Below are 16,088 nucleotides of genomic sequence, written 5' to 3' on the forward strand. Positions count from 1 at the left end.
ACCCTGTTTTCTTTTTTCTTTTTTTTTTTTTTTGATACAGAGTCTCACTCTGTCACCCAGGCTGGAGTGCAGTGGTGTGATCTCCGCTCATTGCAAGCTCCACCTCCTGGGTTCATGCCATTCTCCTGCCTCAGCCTCCCGAGTAGCTGGGACTACAGGCGCCCGCCACCACGCCTGGCTAATTTTTTATATTTTTTTATATTTTTAGAGACACAGTTTCACCATATTAGCCAGGATGGTCTCGATCTCCTGACCTCGTGATTCACCTGCCTTGGCCTTCCAAAGTGCTGGGATTACAGGCATGAGCCACCGCTCCTGGCCCACACTGTTTTCTTTGAGATTCATATTTATTCAAAACTTTGTCATCCTGAAATTGTGCTGTTTAGAATTTTTCTTGGAAAAATCTTAACTAGAATGCAGCTATATGCGTGGTAAATATTGAGAAGCTCAGTTAGAAGTACTATTGAATGCACTATTTAAGGTATTCCACTTACCACTTACCATGGCAGTGCTGATGTTGAGTTTGCTCCCTGTCATTGTAGCCACAAGTGATAGAGGCAGGGAATAGGACAATGACAGGGACTTGAAGCACCACCCAGAGTCCTCAAGTGACATTAATAGTGTTTGGGAATAGCTGTGCAAGCAGGAAATCAGAGCAGTGAGTAGGAGGTAGCTGGCATGAGAGACAAAAACATGGAATTCATTCATTCAGACACTTAGTGCAGCCCCACTCTCTAGCAGTGTGCTAGGCCCTAGGGACAGAAATAAGAATACAACCTTTTCTTAAATTTTGCCTCTGGAACAGAGAAGCACTTGCATAATTACAGTCCAGTGTTGAAAGAGCTACACTAGAGATATGTGAAAAGTGCTGTAGGAACAAGAGAAGAAGAGTGTGATGGATTGCAAGAAAGACAAGAATGCCCAAAGATCCCTAACCTGGTCTTGAATGCCTAATGTCAGATTTCCAAGCAGAGACTTGGGCAGGGCTTTCTCGATAAAAAGGCTCTGGGTATAAAAAGCCTTGAAGGCATGAAGCAGCATGCATGTTCAGAGAACAGTCAGGTCTGTGTGAAGCACGACGTCGTGGGGGTGATGGTGGAAGTGGCATTAGATTAAGCTATTAGTGATAGGCTGGAGGGGAGGAGCTAAACTAGAGGGGTGGCAAAATACAACTTGGAGACAAATGCGGAATGGTTTCATATGTGATGCTATGAAATTTAAACTGTCTTCTGTGTACTGAGAATTATTGGGTTTTTTTCTTTTTTTTTTTTTTTGTGACAGATTCTGGCTCTATTGCCCAGGTTGGAGTGCAGTGGTACGATCTTGGCTCACTGCTACCTCTGCCTCCTGGGTTCAAGCAATTCTCCTGCCTCAGTCCCTGAGTAGCTGGGATTACAGGCGCCTGCCACCACGCCTGGCTAATTTTTGTATTTTAGTAGAGACAGGATTTCACCATGTTGGCCAGGCTGGTCTTGAACTCCCAACCTCAGGTGACCCACCTGCCTCGGCCTCCCAAAGTGCTGGGATTACAGGCGTGAGCCACCATGCCTGGCGAATTACTTAAGTTTTTAAAGCTAAAGAGCAGTATCATTAGATCTACTTTACAGAAAATTAACTTTGTATAGCAGTGGGGAGAATGGACTGGAAAGGAGAGCGAATGGAGGAGAGAGAAAGTCTAGGCAAAAGATGGAGAGGACTAGCACTAAGTCAGTGGCAGTTGGAGAGGACAGGTTTAGGACATTTTTGTAAAGTAATAATGTATAGGGTCTGGAAATTAGTTGAATGTGATGGAAGGAGTTAAAAACAACTCCCAGATATCAGGCTTGGTTGTCCAGCATGATAATGATGAGGTCCATTAACTCAAGAAAAAGACTCATCCATTAATTCAGTAATTACTCCTGTACCTGCTCTGGGTGAAAAATATTAAGTGCTGAGGATACAAAAGCATGTAAGTGTGATCCTGCTCTCTAGAAAGAAGACAAATAAGCCAAGCCAAGATAATTACAGACTAGTTTGATCAGAATGCTAATGGAGCCCAGGATTCTAAAGTAGTACACGGAAGGACATGAAATCCAGTCTACTGAGGGAGGGTAGGAGGAGGTTTCTACCAAAATTACTCTCAACCTCCAGAGCTTCTCTCCCCTTTAAAAGTCAGCACTTCTGGTACATTTTGCCTGTGGTGGGGGCTGTGTTGTCATTGTCCTTTAAGATTTAAAATGATCACTTGAAGGGTTTTCTTTTTTTTTTTTGTAGTCTCTAAGAATATTAAGAGACAGACCCAGTAGATAAATATAATGTCATTCATCAAACAAATATATAAAAGTAAAGTATGGGCCGGACACAGTGGCTCACACCTATAATTCTCACACTTTGCAAGACCTTGAGCTTAGGAGCTCAAGACCAGCCTGGGAAACATGGTGAAACCCCATCTCTACAAAAAAATTCCAGAAAAGTAGCTGGATGTGGTGGTGTGTTGTGCCTTTCATCCCAGCTATATGGGAGGCTGAATTGGGATGATCGCCTGAACCCAGGAGGTTGAGGCTGCAGTGAGCTGTGATCATGCCACTGCACTTCAGCCTGGGTGACAGAGTGAGACCCTGTTTCAAAAAAAAAAAAAAAAAGCTGAAGTATGATGGATAGTAAAAAGCTTTCTATTTGTGGTCTGTTTGTGGAGTCTTAGACATTTCTTTTAAAGAAATGAAGTATTTACTTTATTGCATAGCTTTATAAATTCTGCAAGAATCCCACATAGATCTTACAAAGTATGTTTACTTTTGATGGCAAGAAATATGCCTCTGACCAATTGTTTTCAGAATTCTTAAAATGAAAAATATGCCAGAATGTTAAGTTATAACCAAGAAGAAAGTCATGTAAAATAACACAAAGTGATAGTGAAGAAATAGAAAATCAAAGACTGATACAAATAAACATATTTTTTAAATCATATTTTTATATTAATCTTTTTCATCCTTAGGTGTCCCCCATTTTTTACAGATGAAGTGTGAATGTGTCAAAAAATACAAAACAAAAAAGAAAAACTGAACAATAACAATTTTTCATAGGTTTCCCAAGAATTTAGAAATATTCATATTTTTGTAGTATTTGAAGGTTTATCTCTTTTAACCCTCACTACTACCCTGTGTGGAAGGCAGAGAAGATATTGCTGTCCTCTTTTTTTTTTTTTCACATAAGGAACTTGAATTGCTCAGAGGATAAGTAACTTACAGGAAGTCACATTGTGAGTAAGTGGCAAGAACAGAACCCAGATTTTATGGCGTATTGATTGCTAACATGTTGCAGTTTGATTGACATCTCTTCTGTAGTTGTTTATATTGTTCATGAGCTTTTTTGGTGGTGGTTGTTAACTTGGACCTCAAACTCCCACCTTCCCTCGATGAACTATCTCACAGCAACCCATTGCCACAGGAGGACCAGGCTAAGGCCGGGTGAAACTGATCAGTGCAGCGAGAGGTCAGCATCCACAGAGCAATTCCAAGCACCTGCCACTCCGGGGGTCCTTGTGCTGGGAACAGTTCGGCGATTTGTCTCAGTAGAGGTCTTTTTTTTGGGGTGATAATAGGGTGTTTGTGTTCGTTTGCACTGAGAAGTGAATGTGCGACAGTGATTAGAATTATTGAGAAGACATAAAGAACCTCCAAATGATTCTTTAGGATTTCTTAGATATGTACCGAGGGCTTTATGGAAGTACTCAGATATCTGTGCATAAAGGGATAGGTTAAAGTAGTTCTTTACTATGGAAGAATTTGAAAAATTTGTTTTAATATTTAATTGTAATTTTTATTGTTTTTCTATTCAGAACCAGGTTTTGCTTTTCAAATTTTTGAGGAGTCTTCTTGACCCAAGGTATGTTGATAAACTTTAGTCTTTCATTTTTTATATATATATATATATGAGAAACAAAAGGAAATAAATTTAGATTAAGTTACCAGCCCATGGTATCTAAATAGTACAATTATCTCTTAATTTTTTAATATTAGTAGGAGCAACTGTTACACAGATAATGTGAAAGTAGAAGATCTGAACAGTAGATTGTATCTTGAGATAATACTTTTCTTTCCATTTGAACATGAACATACATGGTGAGTTCTCATGGGTGTAAATAAAATAATGAAGCCATGCCACGAGGACATGTTTCAGAAGAGTTAGCTTCCCCCTCCTGCCCTTGTTTCACTCTTGCCTACTCCTAACTTCATGTGGGAGATTGATGGTGCCTGTACTTTCCAAAGTTAACACTTGGTTCCCAGCCTGCCTCTAAATGTATTACCTTTTAAACTCTGACTTAATATGTTTAGTTTTAAACAACTTCCTGATGATGTGGGAAGGGAAGTTGAAATGTGTTTTTTCAACTGCTACTCTGATGCTTATATCAAATAAAAGCAAACTCAAGGAGATGATGAAATTAATTAATAATGGATTTGTAGGCAGAGCGGTTCTGCATATGAGGTTTTAAAGTTTTGCTGTAACTACATAGAGTACATTGGGAGTTGAGGACAGTAATATTTAATATCCTCTAAGATAGTTACTCTTGACCAGTAGTGTGCATCAGAATCACCTACGAAGCTTTTAAGAATTCAGATGCCTTGGCCCAACCCACAGAATCACTGGGAGCTGGAATATTTTGATGCACACCTAGAGTTAAGCATGGTTTACATGTATTTTTCAAAGATGATATAGCTTTCATATCAGACTTGCAAACTTTAGGTTTCATTATAATGTATGCTGGCCATTAAAAACAACTATTTACTTACTTTAGCAGTTGTAATATCAGTTTTGGTTATTTCCGTGTTCTGTGCTATTTTAAAATACCAAAATACCAGTAATTTTGTTGATTGTAAAATTTTTTTGAAAGCTCAGCCATTTGAATCTTGAATAGGCTGTGGTACATTTAAATTTAGTCAAACAAATGTGTATGTATAGATGTTTACTAAAAGCAGACTGATTACAAACCCCCCCTCAACTTGTGTTCAACACCTTTTCAAAGTATCTGTGTTTTAATTCTCTGTCCTCAGATTATTACTGAGGCTAGACATCCTTTTTTAAAAAAATTCATGTTAATCATGTGTATTTCCCTCAGAGTCAGTTTAGGCCCTTTTCTACTCCCAGAATTAACTGATGGAAAGATTTTAGAATTGGAGCTGGGAGTAGAAGGGAAGGAAGGAACGTGGGAAGAGGTGGGGAGAGCTGGGAAGGGGAGACATGAAAGTAGGGCAGAGCACAGAGGTCAGGGGAGGAGGAAGGAAACGCCAGTCCCACTTCTCAGTCCTTTCTCTAGAGCCTGAGAGCCTGTCCACCTCTTTCTGTGGCACAGTTCCCTCTTTTCCTCCCCCATACTTTTCCCTGTGTTAGATCCATTCACTGCTCTGCCCTTAGGTTAATTTATTTTAATCAAGTCCTTTTCCTCTGCCATCCTACCTGGAGAGGCTCAAGCAGGAAGGACAGGGGAAGGTCAGCTTTGAACTTGGCATTTTCTCAAATGAAGTGTGGAAAGTGATAGTGACCAAATTTTTTTTTTTAATTAAAAAAAAAACAGTATTAGGTAATGTAAATATCTGTGTCAAAGATCTAGTGTTCTGCTTTGAGAATCCCAGTTCTTGAATTCATCATATTTTATCCTCTTACTTTATGTCTTATATAGGAGGCAGGCATTGATGTAGATTATGCTCTAAACTTTTTGAATTTGATGTTTGGCATTTCAATCCTTTTTTAATAAAAAGCAAATACAAATAATATACCTGCTTTGGTATTGCAGTCACTATTTAAAGTAAATAGTACAAAAAAAAGATACATCACAAGTATCAAAGGTGGACAGTCTTGCTCCATTGTTACCTGTATCTAGATTTGAAAGATGTTAGTTAGGTAAGACCCTTTACAAGTGCTGTGAAAGTTGTTTTTGTTCACCAGTAAACCGCAAATTATTTCACTTGAGAAACAGGTATATTTTATTTCCCTAAGCTAACCGTAACCAGAATAATTACCTCTCACACATTATTCCTTTCCTGTCGTATCAATTCAGGCGCAAGGTCTTTTCTTACCAACCTTGAAAAGACGCGGTGCGCTCATAGGCCTTCCTTTCCCCTTCCCCAAAAAGTGACATGACCAGGAATGATCTCACTCTCACAGCCAAATTTCTAGCTTTACTTTTGCCTACCAGAAATTAAGAGCCTTGAAGTAACCAGCTTACCTTAGCTCTGCCTTTAAAAAGAGCTCACTTTTGTATTGATCTGCCTCCAAAATATCAAAGACTGAGTGTTCTGCTTTGAGAGTCCCAATTCTTGGATTCATCATGTTTTATCCTCTTACTTTATGTCTTCCATAGGAGGCAGACATTGATTTAGATTATGCTCTCAACTTATTTTTGAATTCGATGTTTGACATTTCAGTCATTTTTATATAAAGAACATTTTAAATGATAGTATCTCAAACTAACCCATACAAGCCTCTTTAACCCACAATGTAAATAAATATATAATACTAGTAACATATTGAGTTCTGGATTGAGGGAGAGAAAGTAGGTTAAGAAGGTTGAGTGCCGAGGGAGTAAGGAAAAAAGAGGAAGTTCTCCCTTTCTTGCTTTGAGAGCGGTTCTTAGACGAAGTTTTGATTTGTATAAAGTTTGTTTTTGGTATCCTTTGAACCCTACCTCCACCCCATTCTGTTCCCTTCTTTCCAGGGGTGCGGGGTACACACAATTCTTCAAGCTCTTTGCATTATAAGCACACTCAGGTATAGAGTGTTCTTTATAGATGTAAAAAATCCAAATTACCTTCCTCCATTTCCCCATCAAAACTGTTTTCTAGTTGCTTTGTCAATTTCTGTATTGTATGGCCCCTTTTACAATGAGGAATATATAAATAACATATGAATATAATGAAGCATATAAAAGATGGGGAAAAAACTCAACACCTTTTCCTAATACAGTTAACCTCAAGGGTAAGAAGAAAGCAGAGTGCACGGATTGGTTTATATTAGTCTCTGATTGACTAACTTATCATTACATTTTAGCCTGTTTTTTAGTGACTGTGCTTGTTAACTAACCTAAAGGATTAGACTCTTTTCAGGTACTGGGAAAACTGAGGGAGTACGGAATATGGATATAGGGTCAAAACAACATCAAGAATAGGTAGACTGGCACCGGCTAGCAGTTTACCTGACAGCCAACCGTGAATTATTTTTGCCTTTGTTTCTTCTCTTTTTGTTCTTTTTAAGCAATAGATATTTTAACCTCCAGTTTTTTCCCCCCATGAAACTCCTAAAGCAGCATTACGAAAGAAAACAGTTATTTTGGGATGAGGACTGCTGGTGTGTATGTATCATCTCAGAGTGTTGCTTTTTTTGCTCTTGCCCCCAACACCTGAGTTAATAGGATTCTTATTCTTGTATGTATAGTTTATGCATATTTAATTTAACATTTACATGTATGGCCAGGCGTGCTAGCTCATGCTTGTAATCCCAGCACTTTGGGAGGCCGAGGCAGGCGGATCACCTGAGGTCAGGAGTTCTAGACCAACCTGGCCAACATGGTGAAACCCCATCTCTACTAAAAATACACACACGTGCACACACACACAAACAAACATTTACATGTATCAGGTTGTTTTTGAGGGGGTAGCTTTTATTTTGTCAACAGCATTATTAAAAGAATAGGTCATCCAGTTGAATTCGTGTGTATATTTCTCTGTCTTTACCCAGTGTCTTTATGTTATCCTTGTTATGTAAATAGTTTCCTCAGTCGAATTAATTGACCTGCAAGGATATTGGTGGCATCTGTACATAGAAAGATTAGATAGTTTTACGGGAGAGGGGGTTAATCCTCCAGAAGCAAATTACTTGCCTGAATTAAGGCCAACAGCTTGGGAGAGAGGATTTGCATCCTCTTCCAATTATTTCTTTTGAGACAGCTGCTACATAAAGCTCCACTCTACCCCCACCCCCTGGGTGCATTCCTGCTGGCCATGAATTCTCACAGGAGTTCTCCTGATGTGCTTACACCCAGCTGCAGGTTCCTTATGCAGTGGGGATTGCTTAAAGGATAATACAAAAGGACACATGTTTTTTGTGAGGCCGTGAGCTGCATAAGGAATAAAGAGAATGTGCAAGTATATTTATATTCCGAATATTTTCCTCAGTATGATTTTCCTGGTAATGTTGACTTAGCCTTTGTTAACAATGTTCTGAAGGCCTCTGAAACATAGCATGATTTTCCTGAAGGAAAAAAGCACATGTGTCACATTGTATCTGAAAGTCTTTAATCAAAGTAAAGTAAAAATTGAACATTGTTAAGCAAATGAGTAACTTTGCCCAGGAGCAAAATATAGATTATGAAAATGGTTATGCATTGGATTTTAGCTGAATCTGTCAGTGTTTCTGTGGATATTTTTGAAGGGACATTTTAAGATATTGACACTCAGTATTGAAAAAGCGTATTTCAAAGTTAAAATACAAAATTAGAAGATTATATATATTAGAAGATTATATATGTTCATGAACTTTGACATGTTAAAAAAAAAAAACCTACTTCAGTGACTGCCTACAGTGGCCAAGGTGATTGTTAATTTGGCCTGGCTTACCCCTAGATCTTATATCTTTGGTTAGTATTTTGCCAGCAACTCAAATTCTGCCTTTTAAATTGTAACACATCATCACCTCCTAATCACCAGTCAGCTCCTCTCTCTCTTTCTCTCTCTCTCTCTCTATATATATATGTTTATTGTATATATATGTTTATTACATATATATATTTCTTTATTCCTTTAATCTGTGCTTACCTATAATGAAATTGTTACTTATGCTCACTTTTTCCAACCTAAACCTCTTTTATTTCTCTCTTAACAATTAATATCATAAACTCGTTTATTTTATGTGGCAATTTCCTGAGTAACTACAGCATACCAAGCACTTGACAGGCATGGGAGATAAAATGATAAATAAGACAGGGCCCTGCCTTCAGAGAATTTACATTCTAATGGAGGAAGATAGGCCAAAGCAGGTAATTAGGTATAAATATCTTAAATAAAATCCTGAGAGTGATGATCAAGTTTTCAGTTTCCTTATCCATTCCCACTCCACCTTGTCACCACACCACACAGAAACAGTTACCAAAATCTGTAAACTCTACCTCTTCTCTATCTCTTATGTGATTTTTTCCTCTTGTCTTTACCCGTACTGCCCTGGTTTAGGCACTCAGCATCCTTCCTCTGGTTTCTTTTGCTGGTTTCCCAAATGTAATCTCCCAACAGGTTCTTCCTGCTACACAGAAAAACCAATTCACTGAGACCACAATATTACAGTAGAGAAAGAGATTGATTAACACAGATAGCCACATGGGAGGGCTGGTGTAATAATTTATTACTTAAGTCAGTTTCCTGGAGAACTCAGAGGCTAGGGCTTTTATGGATAATTTGGTGGGCAAAGAGCTAGGGAATGGGCATTGCTGACTGGTGGGAGATGAAGTCATCGTATTGTGGAAAATGGTCCTTATGTGTTGAGTCTGCCTCTTGGTGGGGGCCACAGGACCGCTTTAGTCATGAGTTCCAGGTCTGGTTAGAGATAGAAGATGGCCAAAATGCAAAAGTCTGAAAACGTCTCCAAAGACCAATCTTAGGTTCTACAATAGTGGTGTTATCTATAGGAGCAGTTGGGAAAGTCACAAATCTTATGATATCTGGCCATATGACGCCTTGAGCAGCAAGGGATTATCGAAAGGCAAGCTAGGTTACAACAGCTGGCTATCATTTAGCTATACCTTTATTTTAGCAGAATTCAGGCTCTTCCAATAATCCCAATCTTATAGTCTTTCATTTGTCTTACAAAGGTGGTTTTGGTCCCTGAGCAAGGAGGGGGGTTAGTTTTAGGGGGACTGTTATCATCCTTGCTTCAAAGTTAAACTGTAAACTAAATTCTACTCATGGTTAGCTTGGCCTGTGCCCAGGAATGAGTGAGGACAGCCAGCCTATGAGGCTTGTCACAAGACAGAGTCAGCCATGCTAGATTTCTCTTACCGTCATCATCTTTGCAGTGGCATTTTCATAACCAGCCTGGCTTCCTTTTCCCTTTTTGAACAGGCGGATAATGACAATGTTCTCTACCACTTTCTTAAAGCTCTTTCAGTTCCCATTACCTAAGGTGAAATCCAGTTTTCCTTGTATACAAGGCCCTTCTTGGTACAAAAGGATTCAGGCCCACGTGGCCAGCAGCATTTTCTTCCATCTTCCCATATCTCTTCTCTCCTCTATTCCTGAGCAGTGCTGAACTATTTGTTCATATTTTCATTCTTCCCTTCACATACCTGTTCCTCCCTCTTCATCCACATTGTTTTCTTGAGAGCAGTTTACTTATATGTAGTAAGAGCTGCAAAGTCATTTTAGGGAAAAAAGACATTTTATTTTTTCCTTTTTGGGTTCTTAGTTTAGACACTCTACTGAAAACAAAACTCAGATTAACAAAAGAAAAACAAGTAGAAGCTTACTAATGTGTGATGTACCCATCATGTGGGACAGGCCTCAGTTCAAAAGTATCTCTCACAAGGCAGTGGCTTAGGGGCTTTGCTTAAACAGTATTTTAACAAAAAGCCTTAAATCTTACATAGTGACAAGACAGGAAAGAGCAGTTCCAGCCTAGTTAAAGGTGGAAACGTGTGGAGAGATAGTAAAATCTGTTCCCAGATTCCGCTGGTACCTGCTAGTGCCTTCTCTGGGCCAATAAGCGAGTGCTGTCTCCAGTAAAGAGTGTATGTCCTGCTATCAGGCAGATAGAGGTGGGGGCAGAGGGTTCCCCTGCATTGTCATTGTCTTTAACAATCCTTAGTATTTTTGGGAGATGTATTTTGATTGTTTGGTGCCCCCTTTGAAACTTTACTTTCAGAAAGTTTCACATATTAAAAGCCAGGTGGGTAGCTCTGGAGAGATTTAGGTTAGAGGTTTTGACATAAGAGTTTGGCAGAGGAGAGAAAATCATAGATTAAAACAAGTGGAAAGGAACAAATTTGAGTACATTGTCCCATATCTTATTGAAACAGTCTTTTAGTCCTGAGAATTACTCTGTTCAGTTGATCAGTTGTATCTTATTTCAGGAGGTGATGTTATGGGCAGGTTTGTTTTGTTTTGTTTTTAATCAAAATTAACTCTGTGGTATAGACAAACATATTTAGCAAGAGGCATGTCTGTGGAAGCAAAAGAAACACAAAGGTTAATATTTGGAGCAGTCTATTAGCTGGTTTAATTCTGGAGCAGTCAGTTGAGAAGATTTTTATATTTGTTTTCAAAATATCTACAGTTGGAGTAAAAGTAAACTGGTAATTCTGACAGATTTTTCTGGATTGCTGTTTGCATCAAAGTTTCAATGAACTTTTTTTCATAAATAAGTTGTATGATTTCTTCGAAGTTTATATCAAGTTGTATAACTTTAGCTTGCAGGGCTTCAGGGAAAGCACACTTTAAACTTTTAATGATTTCAAGTCAGAAAGATAGGAGAAAAATTAGAAACGTTAGTCTGGGAGTCATAGTCAGATATTGGAGGAAACTAAAAATTCAGGATTTAGTCCAGGTAATAAAAAACTCAAAAACAGTAGACAGGTCTAGAATCTAATAACAGATGCGCTATAGTTTTCTTCTGAAACATAAGTTTTTTCTTTATAATTACTGCCATTCTTATTTACAGTAATTACACTAATTATAAAAACCAGTTTTAGCCTTATTATACTTGGCCTGATCATTTGCATAAAGTGCAACAAGAATAGTGATTGACCATATAGGCTCTTTTTTTTTTTTAATCTGCTTTGTTGGAATTTATTATAAGAAACCTTAGATGATACCTTTAAAAGGTTCTACAGGCCAGGAATTCAAGACCAGCCCAGGCAACATAGTGAGACCCTGTATCTTAAAAAAAAAAAAAAAATGAAAAATTAGCCAGGCATAGTAGTCATACCTGTAATCCCAGCTATTCAGGAGGCTGAGGCAGAAGGATTGCTTGAGTGAGCTAAGGAGTTTGAAGTTAACAGTGAGCTGTGATTGCGCCACTGCCATTGCACTACAGCCTGGATGACAGAGGGAGACTCTGTCTCCAAAAAACAAAAAAGCCGCTTCAGGGTAGGAAGTCAAACCATGGACTTTACCAATAGTAAATCAGTGGCCAGCATAGTAATCAGATTTTACCTGTAGTTCTTGGGTGAATTCATTTTTGCTTGCAGTCCCCAGAATATTCTGAGGTTCCTGGACCTGTCAGAAAGTGACATTCTTTACTTACTGCAAGGCTGGGAACCATGTAGACACGGCACCAGGCCAGTTCTTCTAAGGGCTTTAATGGCCCCTTCAAGTTAACCTTAGTTTCTTAAAGTAGTCTGAAAATACGACATCCCAGCCTATATAGAATTAGAATGATTCAAATAACATTTATACCTGATGTGGTTATAGAGCTAAATTATTCTTTCTGTCCCTGAAATCATTAGGCTTTTTTTCCATTAGCTTATAAAGTTCATTTTTCCTTCCTATGTAGGAGAACAACATATACTTTCTTTTCATGACTGTCAGAGAAATAACACATTTTATTAAAATTTGAAAGATTATGCCGGGTGAGGTGGCTCACACCTGTAATCTCAGCACTTTAGGAGGCTGAGATGGGCAGATTGCTTGAGCCGAGGAGTTCAGGACCAGTCTGGGCAACACAGTGAAACCCTATCTCTATAAGAATTAGCAGGGTGTGGTGGTGCACACGTGTAGTCCCAGCTACTTGGGGGGCTGAGGTGAGAGAATTGCTTAAGCCGGGGAGGTCGAGGCTGCAGTGAGCCATGATCATGCCACTGCACTCCAGCCTGGCCAACAGTGAGGTTCTGTCTAAAAAAAAAAAAAAAATTTGAAAAATTACATTTTGGCATTTGATTATTAGTCAAACCAGGAAAGTGGAAAGTGACCAAATCCCCTCAAGCCAACTATTTTAGATCTGCTGTTTCATTAATTTGATGTGTCAGAATCTTTGCTATCAGGCAAATGATGAGCTTGCCTGCTTTGTTCTGTGCCTCTTAAAAGTTTACGATGGATTGTGGCTCTTCCTATATGTGAAAATACTGTTAGCTCTGGGGATCGTGGCGGTCATGATGGGGAGCAAAGAAACCAAGGATGCACTGGATTTCCTTCTTGCCAGAGGAAAGTTTCTGTCTCAGTCAATGCTTGTCAAGTTTGTAGAGACCATTGTGTTTGTATATTACAATTTCATACAGATTTTATGGATATTGTTGTTGCTACCTGTAATAATCACATTTAATGTATTTTTCAGGCAGATTGGAACATTCACTTATGTTTTGCTTAGTTGGCGCAGGATTACATTTGGCATTTTTAACTTGGAATGTGTATGGAAAACTAAAAGTTCAGCTTAGAGGCCTTGTGATTTGAATAACAACTATAGGGAAAATAGGGTTTTTTAAACTGTTGTTTGTTGCTGCTGCTGTTGTTTGTTAATTGAGACAGAGTGTCTCACTCTGTTGCCCAGGCTGGAGTGCAGTGGCGTGATTTCAGCTCACTGCAACCCCCACCTCCCAGGTTCAAGTGATTCTTCTCTCTTTGCCTCCCGAGTAACTGGGATTACAGGTACGCACCACCATGCCCGACTAATTTTTTGTGTTTTTAGTAGAGATGGGGTTTCATCGTGTTGCCCAGGCTGGTTTCAAACTCCTGGCCTTAAGTAATCCACCCTCCTCAGCCTCCCAAAGTGCTGGGATTACAGGCATGGGCGACCATGCCCAGCAGTTTTTTTTTTTTTTTTTTACTCTAGCTTGTTGTGGGTGATGTATTTGCATTCACAGTCTAAAAGGTGCTGGATAGTCCAAAGGGGGCCACCACATCTAAGGACTGGACATATGGGATTGAGCAGAGAATTTAAGCAGACAGGATTTAGGCTAAGCCAAAGTGAACCTAAATTGTAAAAACAATATATGAAGGAGATTGTGAAATCCTCTTCCTTAGAGAAATGGAAGATTAATCTAGACTGGCCTATTTAGATACAGTTTTTAGAGTGAGGGAGTGGGACTAGACTAGCCTTTAAAAAAATTCCAACACAATGTTTGTTTTCTTTAGCAAATATTTAGAAGTCAAAATTTGAATTTTATATATTTTTAAATTTTTGTTTTAAGTTCTGGGATACATGTGCAGAACGTGCAGGTTTGTTACATAGTATACGTGTGCCATGGTGGTTTGCTGAAACTATTGACCCATCCTCTAAGTTCCCTCCCCTCGCCCCCCACCCCGCAACAGGCCCTGGTGTGTGTTCTTCCCCTCCCTGTGTCCATGTGTTCTCATCATTCAACTCCCTCTTATGAATGAGAACATCCGGTGTTTGGTTTTCTGTTCCTGTGTTAGTTTGCTGAGGATAATGGCTTCCAGCTTCATCCATGACCCTGCAAAGGACATGCTCTCATTCCTTTTTATGGCTGCATAGTATTCCATGGTATATATGTACCACATTTTCTTTATCCACTCTATCATTTGGATGGGCATTTGGGTTGGTTCCATGACTTTGCTATTGTAAATAGTGCTGCAATAAACATGTGTGCCTATGTCTTTATAGCAGAATGATTCATATTCCTTTGGGTATATACCCAGTAATGGAATTGCTGGGTCAAATGGTATTTCTGGTTCTAGCTCGTTGAGGAATTGCCATACTGTCTTCCACAATGGTTGAACTAATGTACAGAATTTGAATTTTAGAATAATTTTAATGTGGGCTAGACATGTTGGCTCACACCTGTAATCCCAGCACTTTAGGAGGCTGAGGCAGGTGGATCACTCGAGCACAAGAGTTCAAGACCAGCCTGGGCAACGTGGTGAGACCCCATCTCTACAAAAAAAATCAAAAATTTGCCAGGCATAGTGCCCCACGCCTATAGTCACAGCTACTCAGGAGGCTGAGGTGGGAAGATCACTAGAGCCCAGGAGGCGGAGATTGCAGTGAGTTAAAATTACACCACTTCAGTCCAGCCTGGATGACAGAGTGAGACTGTCTTAAAAAAAAAAGAATTTGATGTATGTTTTTCAAAACTGATAGATATTTTTAGTCTTCCCTAGAAATAGTTCAGTTTACAGAGTTATAATTTGAAATGATTTTCACAATCTGAATAAGAGTGGATATGTTCTCCAACCTGAATTCTGTAGTAGGCAGGGTTTGTATGTGTGTTTCACAAGGCACACACATGCTTTCTTCTAAAACTGACAAAGCAGTGGGTATATTGCAAAGCGGATAGTTAATAGAAGACTAACAGCTTTGGGAAATGGATATAACAAATTTATGTGCAAGACTGATAAGTAGCAGTCAGAAATGGATGTAAATTCATTAATGCTCCAGCTAATTTATTAAAGTTTTGATTATATTGATGTGGCCTGATCATTTCCCATCAGACACATTATTTCTCTCACAAGTGAATCCATCAAAATCTATTCATCTGGATGATTTGCTTGGTTTGATGCATATTCACAACTTTGTTTCTTGTAAATGGTTGTGTCAATAAATTTTCTGGAAAGAATTAAGTACTATTATTCATACTTATGTCTAGTCTTAATTTGCTCTACAGTCTTGCATTTATAAGACATATTAACAGAAGTCTGATGTAAATGAAATACCAACAGTTTGGCATAAAATACAACCTACAATTTGATGTAAACATCTGGAAAGCACACTGGCTCATCTGAGTGTAGGGAAAATACTGGTTAACATTCCCATTTTCTTTTACCTAATAGTGTTCTCTTGAGACACAGCCTTGATCCCTCTGATAATAAGATAGACCAATCTGCTTTGGTGACGTGTATGGTAGTTTTTCCCCACACACCAATCAAGCAATTCTCTAGTGGGCACCCACCGGGTAGCCTATAATTTCACTCATTTCTGACACTATGTATCTGGAGTTACTGTCAGATCCTTGTCAACTGAAGAATCACAAGGTTCATAAATTTTGAAAGGAGAGCTTTATTTCACACAAAGGGTTGCAGCCTGCAAGGTGGCCATTCTGCAGGCTGGGAAGTGTAGCCTCTGGCAGAAGCTGAAAACAAGCAGTCTAAGGGAGGGGTAAAGGGAACAGTGATTTATGC

At 39.0% G+C, this 16,088-nt stretch overlaps 1 protein-coding gene across 1 annotated transcript in view; it reads left to right on the forward strand.

Annotated features, from left to right (window-relative positions):
- VPS8 (vacuolar protein sorting 8 homolog (S. cerevisiae)) overlaps positions 1-16,088 on the forward strand; it is a 251,525-nt gene that overhangs the window by 124,593 nt on the left and 110,844 nt on the right. The window contains exon 35 of the mRNA XM_011945863.1: positions 3,818-3,864. Within this exon, the coding sequence (XP_011801253.1) occupies positions 3,818-3,864 (47 nt within the window). The remainder of the gene's footprint in view (positions 1-3,817; positions 3,865-16,088) is intronic.

Source organism: Colobus angolensis, unplaced genomic scaffold, assembly GCF_000951035.1.
Source record: "Colobus angolensis palliatus isolate OR3802 unplaced genomic scaffold, Cang.pa_1.0 Scaffold245, whole genome shotgun sequence".
NCBI lineage: Eukaryota > Metazoa > Chordata > Mammalia > Primates > Cercopithecidae > Colobus > Colobus angolensis.